Source organism: Cydia strobilella, chromosome 2, assembly GCF_947568885.1.
Source record: "Cydia strobilella chromosome 2, ilCydStro3.1, whole genome shotgun sequence".
Classification (NCBI taxonomy): domain Eukaryota; kingdom Metazoa; phylum Arthropoda; class Insecta; order Lepidoptera; family Tortricidae; genus Cydia; species Cydia strobilella.
This window is the reverse complement of record NC_086042.1, coordinates 3,197,392-3,204,958: the sequence shown is the minus strand read 5'-3', so window position 1 is coordinate 3,204,958 and position 7,567 is coordinate 3,197,392. Positions and strand designations below refer to the sequence as shown.

At 36.0% G+C, this 7,567-nt stretch overlaps 1 protein-coding gene across 1 annotated transcript in view; it reads left to right on the top strand.

Annotated features, from left to right (window-relative positions):
• Positions 1–313: 313 nt before the first annotated feature.
• LOC134755371 (uncharacterized) overlaps positions 314–7,567 on the top strand; it is a 28,897-nt gene continuing 21,643 nt past the window's right edge. Inside the window, exon 1 of the mRNA XM_063691918.1 lies at positions 314–491. Within this exon, the coding sequence (XP_063547988.1) occupies positions 362–491 (130 nt within the window). The 5' untranslated portion in view covers positions 314–361. The remainder of the gene's footprint in view (positions 492–7,567) is intronic.

Genomic DNA, 7,567 nt, shown 5'->3' with positions numbered 1-7,567 from the left:
AATAATAAATAAGACATGCATTAATTATATGTCTCTTTTGCATACCGCTACACTACACATTGGCCAATATAACAAACAATAGAACAACAACTTACAAATTTTTCGCAAGATAATCTCGCACAGGGTCAAGATTTGTCGTATTATACCCAGTTATACCACCATAATCAGATTCACTGGCTTTATGGCGGGAGGTCTATGCCTACAGAAAAAAATACGGTTCATTGTACGTTAACCGCGCACGCGCCACGCGCGTCTATTTCCCGCGCTTTTGCCGCGCCAATTTCAAATAAATAAATAAAACTCGTTCTTTTTTTTTAAAGAAAGCATGTAGGTTTATTATTGTGTAATTTTGGATAAAGAGATGGAGTGTACAGAGTTCGTTGACTGTGACAGTGAGTGCGGTGTTATCAGTAGACGAAAGAAATTCAGTTGGGAGAGCGTATATGCGGGTCTTGTAATATGTTTAGTGCCATCAGTAGTATGTAGTTCAGGTAAAAATAATTTCTTTATTTGACTGTATTTAAAATAAATTATTTTACACCATGCATGAAATAAAGCACCAGAAGATTAATAGAGAAACGTAGACAGCAGTTATTTTTAGACACGATTTCTATTTTAAAACCCATATAAAACTATAAAGAGTACGTAATTTGATTGTGACGTCACGTCACATGCTAGTGTTTCATATAAATTCCATATAGTTGGTCAAACCAATTTGTCAGTCAGTAACAACCAGGAAAATTATACTCATCCCTTTCTTTTGGGTGCTAGTACTAGTGTAAGACAAAGGTAGTATGATTCTCTCTGACTATGTTTGAAATGAGACAGTCCTTTGACAAACTATAGTAGCAAAAACGTTTTGACAGTTCGAAAAAAGATTAGACACTAACATCTGCACCATTTCAAAACTTGTCTCCAACTGAAATATCAAACGTATCTAGGTAATATCAGGTAACTTTATTAGTAAAGTCACCATCAAATACACAGTCACTGCCAAAGTGGCCAAATATACCTATCGTAACATTCCTTCACCATATAAATAAGCATGTGTACCGATATTTTTGGCCACTTGGGTCGTCACTATCTATTTAATGCTTGCAGGTACCTGGTTGTATGTTTAGTATTAGGCAAGTTAAATATCCATAACAAGAATCATTACTCTGCGATTGTAATTTTTATGGTAGTGTTATGATTACCGGTACTAGAGACAGACCAAGCTAAGTTGGCAGAGATTTTAATAGCCGAGACGGTGCAAGTGTTATTTTAGGCGTTAAACTTCTATGAAATTAGGTATGACGTTTACTTATCACTTGCACCGTCTTGGCTATCAAAATAGCTGTCAACTTAGCTTGGTCTGACTCTACTGAGAAATGTTTTTTTCACATCACCTATTTGAAAAAGGGCTTTTTCTCAAAAATGGACGGCAAAGTCGACGTTGATCCTTGATTAAAAGTAGGCTCGTTAAAAAGTAGGTCGCGAAGTGCGTAGTTTATGGTCAGTCAAAAAATTAAAAAGTTAGAAACATTGCAGTCTCGATTTTGGGACTGCAATGTTGCATACAAATTCCATTATTTATCGAGTTCCAAACTTTTTAAAAGTTGAAGTGGCCATATCAAATGAAGGCATAGGTCCATTAAAGAGCCAAACAGATGATCAGTACTTATTATTATAATGTCTCAAATAGGTTGGCGTTTTTTCAGCAGAAAAATACACTTCCATTTTTAATTAAAAATAAATAAAACGGCGGCAAAGCAAATCTTTTTACTTTTTTCTGTGAAAATATATACATAAGAATGTTGCTTCTATAAAATATTTCTATTATATTTGCATTTATTGTGCCATTTTTGAGAATAAGCACTATATATCTCGGCTGGAAGGTTACTTGCTGGCTTCGGATTCAATTAAACGGACTCCCAAGGTCGTCCGTTTAAAACGAATCCTCATCCAGCAAGTAGCTACTTCCGAACCTCGACAATAATGTACTATTCCGTTCCTGCTAGGAGGGATCAAAGTGCCACTTTTCCCTTCTGGGACACTATTTTTGTTTTTTTTTAATACTATTTTTAGCTTAAATAAAATTTTAAAACGTAATAATTTCCTCATCGGTGATGTGTCACATGGTAGCAAAAATTATTTCCACCTTGGGCGTTAACACTATGTTATTTTGCTCCCTTGTGACACAATGTACTATTTTAATACCACCTAATAAGTCTGTAAAATAGTTCACTTTTGTATAGAGCGGGGGAGGCTCGTTTTTTTCCATATTTTTCCATGATGTGTAATTAAATGGAAATTCAATAGCATTATAACTACGATACGACACAATGTAACCCGTATTACCCAAATTATAAGTCCGCGATCTTTAATTCATCGCAACAATAACATTGAGAAACAACGCGCGGTACTCGTACGAGACGTACGAGTATTAAGGATGACTCACGTTAGACCGGGCCGTGACCGGGCCGGAGCTTCCGGCGCTTCGTTTTCTATGGAAAGCATCACGTGATCATCTGTCATGTCATCGAAAAGTAAGCGCCGGAAGCTCCGGCCCGGTCACGGCCCGGTCTAACGTGAGTCATCCTTTAACGAAATATAAAGTAGGTGCAGTTCTTTACCCATACAGTTCAGTTAAATTTAAATCAGGCCAAGGACCAGATTAGATATTTAAAACAAAATTCTGGTGTTTTTATTTGATTACGATGAGCCTTAATGTATGTAAAAATAAGTTTTTTTTTATTTAATACTTAAAATATTTATTATAGTCCTACAACTTAATTATAACCAATCCAAACTCGGTAAATCAAAACCTCACGCGAATAAACCCCCACTGTACTTGTATCACGCGATTAGCCTACAATTAGGTTGCTGGCCACTCTATCACACTGACATTGTAACTTTTGTAGCACATGACGATCACGTTATACTGTGATTTATTGTTTTTCATCTAACATCCTAAGACCCATAGTCCTCATAGTACCTACTACTTTGATGTAATTGAAACCACATTCAGCTGGAACGGAGTCGCATTTCTTTTGTTTCGGTCGATTTAAAAACAAAAGAAATTCAACCATATTTCCTACACTATCGATCTCAAGTTCAACTGTCATTTTTCTTGTATGATGGGCCTTAGGAGGCCAACATAGATTCAAAGTTCATCTACATTCAAGTAGAAAATATAACGGGACACGTATGGTTTTTTTTTACAAATACAAATGTTTATTTCATAGAATATGGTACAAAGATGGTCAAATTACAATAAGTGCGTCATATTCTGCCTCTATCCGCGTATTACTTATAACTAAGTTGCTATACCTACTTGATTATTACTAACATGCATATAATATATTTTAATATTATATAAAGAGACCTGATTTCATTTCTATTGATGGTGGAACCGGTATTCTCAAAGTGCTTTGCGGAGGCCTGCAGGTCCTTGAGACCGGGCTAAAGGGCAAAATAGCCAAACAAGTATGGCAAAATTTTCCATGAGTAAAATGGTACAAAAAAAAGTTAGTTTCGGAGCGCGATAACAAAAACACAACAATAAATATAACGTAAAGGTGACATTCAAAGCCGCATTGCTACCGCGATCAGAACATTCAATCCGTCATTCATTTTATCAAGGAAGTTGACTATAAAAAATTGCTGAATTGTCATTTTGGAATACCGTCAATTTCCTGAACTGGTTTGGCTTTAAAAAAACAATGATTCTTTACAACTTCTTTAAAACAGTTACAGTTATCTGTATTCTAATTCCTAATAATGCTTGTTTACTATAACGTGTCAACTAACATTGTCGGCTAGATTTCCATTAAATGTTGGTCATAAACTTGACTCTGCTCGTTTCCTCATAATAAATCTTCAGCCATTGCCATTTTAATTTTCTGTCTACGGTAGCAAACATTTATGGAAGGAAGGCTGTTTGAGCATTTAAAAATATAATTATGTAAATAATCTCTAACTCTGTCTGTCGTCTTTTCACAACTATACACTGCTGAGCAAAATGTGACATTTAATATAATACCTGAACAACTTTTATTATTGGGACCAATGCCGAAATCGCGAAAAAACATTTGGCTGTTTCATACGTTCCGGCTAATATGATGCCGCTGATTTCTATGGTACAGGTAAAAAAAAACAAGAATCGGCATTGGTCCCAAAATAATCACTATTTAATATGTACTTAGTATCTATAGGCAAGCTTGTTGTTATATGGCGTCATCACAGAAACAGAACTTTAAATCGGCCGGGCTTAAATCCCGCTTGAACTTGTAAAAGAAATAGAAATAGTAGTGATACTGCACTCGCACTGCGCTTGCCAGTACCATGGTGACAATTAACTGACCATAGTGACCTTTCGTCAATCTTGTTGCAACGCTATGAGATCCACCTTCGGCCAGTTCAGCGTGCTGCTGTTAGTACAGTAATACCCCGACGAGCACTGCAGACGAAGATTGGATACTGCAGTCACATGAGGGCGCACGAGCGGGCGGACCAGCTCAGTTCCCGCTCCTAGACATATAATGCAGTCGGTGGCCGAAATCGGTCAGGAGAGCATAGAGAGCGACCCCGCTTTACGCGGCCCCCTTATGCGCGGTTTCGCGAATTTCAAATTTCGAGCTAAAATGCCTCGCATTACGCGGATTGTTTATGTATAGTTTGGCCATTTCCGTCAGTGGAAAAAGGCGGCAAATTTTTCGCGGCGAATATCACTAAACGCGATTTTTTGCAGAACGTATCCCTAAAGCGGGGTAATTCTACCGATCTGATAGTTCGAAAACCTTATTACAAAAGGCATAAGGCACAAGGTCCACCGATGGCTAGTTCAGCCTGTTGCTGTTAGTACGTGGCGGAGGAGACAAACGACCGCGATTAACTTAATCGCAGCTGCGAATGTCACCATAAGGGCTATTTTACCACATCATACTAAAACGACGTATCGTCATTCATTCTTGTACGGCGCTTATGTCCTTTTAAACTAAGCAACGCTGCTGTACCATGCAAAAGTAAAACGGATAATCCTCGTAGAGTTTCCATAGCGCTTAAGTCTTTTTAATTCAGTGTAATTTTCGAATGCATGTGCTGGTGCGTAATTTCCGCCAGGTAATATGAATTTATTAGTGTGAATAAGTATACCATATTTAGTCATTTTCCTGCTTATACTTGCTAGGAAAATAGAGATAATAATACTTTGGTGATCTTTTTCGCTTTTGTTTAATTAAATAATTCACTTAATACTGACTTTATAAAAAAACAAGAACGTGATCCCATACGTGTTCCGTGAACAAAGTTTTGTACGGAGCACTAAAAATACGGTTATATAATTATTAATTAGAGAAATCCTCAGCACATAAAGAAGTTTTATAATGTATCAGTATTATAACAATTTTGTCTGAGGATAAAACGTACATCACGATTTAAGTATTAACTTGGCTTGGCCTACCTAACATCATGGCCTTTCCTTAACATCCTTTATTTATCGTACTAGGTATTCGGCCATAAGACATTCTTGCAAAAAAATAGGCATCGATTTACCACCACAATGCAGATTTTATAATATTTATTGCACTGCCTTTTTTGGTATCAAGAATAATTATTTAATACCTAGATGTAAGCGTCCCGGACGTTCGCGTGAAAAAAGATGTTAACATTTTAAACCTTACTGGAATGAGATAAGGTATATATTTTACGTTTTTTTGGTAAGCACTTCAATAAGTTTTTGTTTTGAAACAATATGTGGAGGCGATGAACCGGGTACACATCAGCTTACTAAAGTTTTTTAGTTCTTTTTGGGTTAAAAACGTGCTGGTAAATAATTTATTAATAATCGTCAGAAAAAAGACAAAAATATAATGCAAGTATTGGAACTTTACTTAAGTACCTTTTGAATACATTATAATAGTTTTTACGTTGCTGGCTTCGTCAATCTATGCGTCCAAAGTTAAAACGGACATTTTGTTTTGAGTTCATAGATCGACGAATCCGGCAACATAAAAACTAGTTTATGTATTCAAAAGGTACTATACAAAATACAGTACGTAGGGGCCCCTCTTTTTTAAACTTTTAAACTTTAAACAATTATTTAGCAGTGGCGCTAGTGAGCACGTTGGTGGGCGCTTCAAACGTGTAAAAATTAAATATAAAAACTAAAATTTTGCGTCTTCTTATTCTAGCGTTCTTAATAAATTGTGACGGATTGAACTTTCTACCTAATTAGCAACACTGATGCAGTCGAATAAATTTAATGTTAAAGATGAACCATTTCTAAACTGTGAGTCATCAAATTTAATTCGATCTGATTGGCATGATACTTACTTAAGTAATAAAAATTACATAGTGTTTAATTTCTACTACGTTTATCATTATCTTGCATTTTACATGGCCTTCATAAAATGTTAAATAGTGTAAGTTAGTCATATATACTTAGGTAAACATAATTTCGTATTCATAATAAATAATGATTCTTCCTTAATATTCTACCATCAATAAAAGCAATGACCCTGAGGGTGCGGAGTGTTAGGGTCGGCAACGCGCATTTAACTCCTCTGGAGTTGCAGGCGTACATAGGCTACGGAGACTGCTTAACATCAGGCGGGACGTATGCTTGTTTGCCACCGACGTAGTATAAAAAAGAGTCAACACATCATTCATAACTTTCATAAGAATCATAAGCATCAATGTCACTTTCTAAGAAAAGAAAATCGTAGGATTAAAAATATACGGAATGGTAGAAATTATATGAAAATAGATAATTTTCACGATCATGACCAATGGGAACTGTTCACTTTACATCACACGACACGATATTAATACCAATTAATACAGTCATGATATTCACGTTTTATTTCTTATCAGTATAACGGCGCGATTCTGGAAATGAATTAGGGATTCACTAGATATGAAATAGTAAAGACATGTGACGTCCCACGGGTAAAGGTACCTTATGGCGGTTGGCACTTACGCTATTATTAATGCCGCTCCAATTAAAATCGGCTGGCGCTTACGTCGCATAGCGCCGCAATAATTTGCGACGCTATGCGACATAAGCGCCAGCCGCCATAAGGTACCTTTTGTCGTGGAAAGTCACATATCTTTACTATTTCATATCTTGTTTTTTTTTTTTTTTTTTTTTTATTTACTAGAGATAAATCACAAATTTTACATGGTAATTAATAAAAAGTATCGTTAAACCAGAATGGTTTGTCTCGATACTCCATTCCGCAGTACTTACATAATCAAATATACAATACGATACTTAGGCACACATCCAGTTCGTAAACAACACAATAATTGCAAAGAATCACAAGTGGGCGCATCTCATCACACCGGCCGCGGCCGGCCGAGCAAAACTAGAACCGGTCGGCGCCTACTCGATACAGGCTGCTCCCTTTATGCTATACGAAATAACATAATTATTCAATTTAGTTAAAATAATTTAATTGTTTAAGCATTTCTTTTTTAAGAATATTTCCTATATTATTTGGCGTTATCTTATCTTTCCATTCTTTAGGTAACTTATTTATTAGGTCTGGTATGATGTAATCTGATGTTCTTCTACCATAAAAAT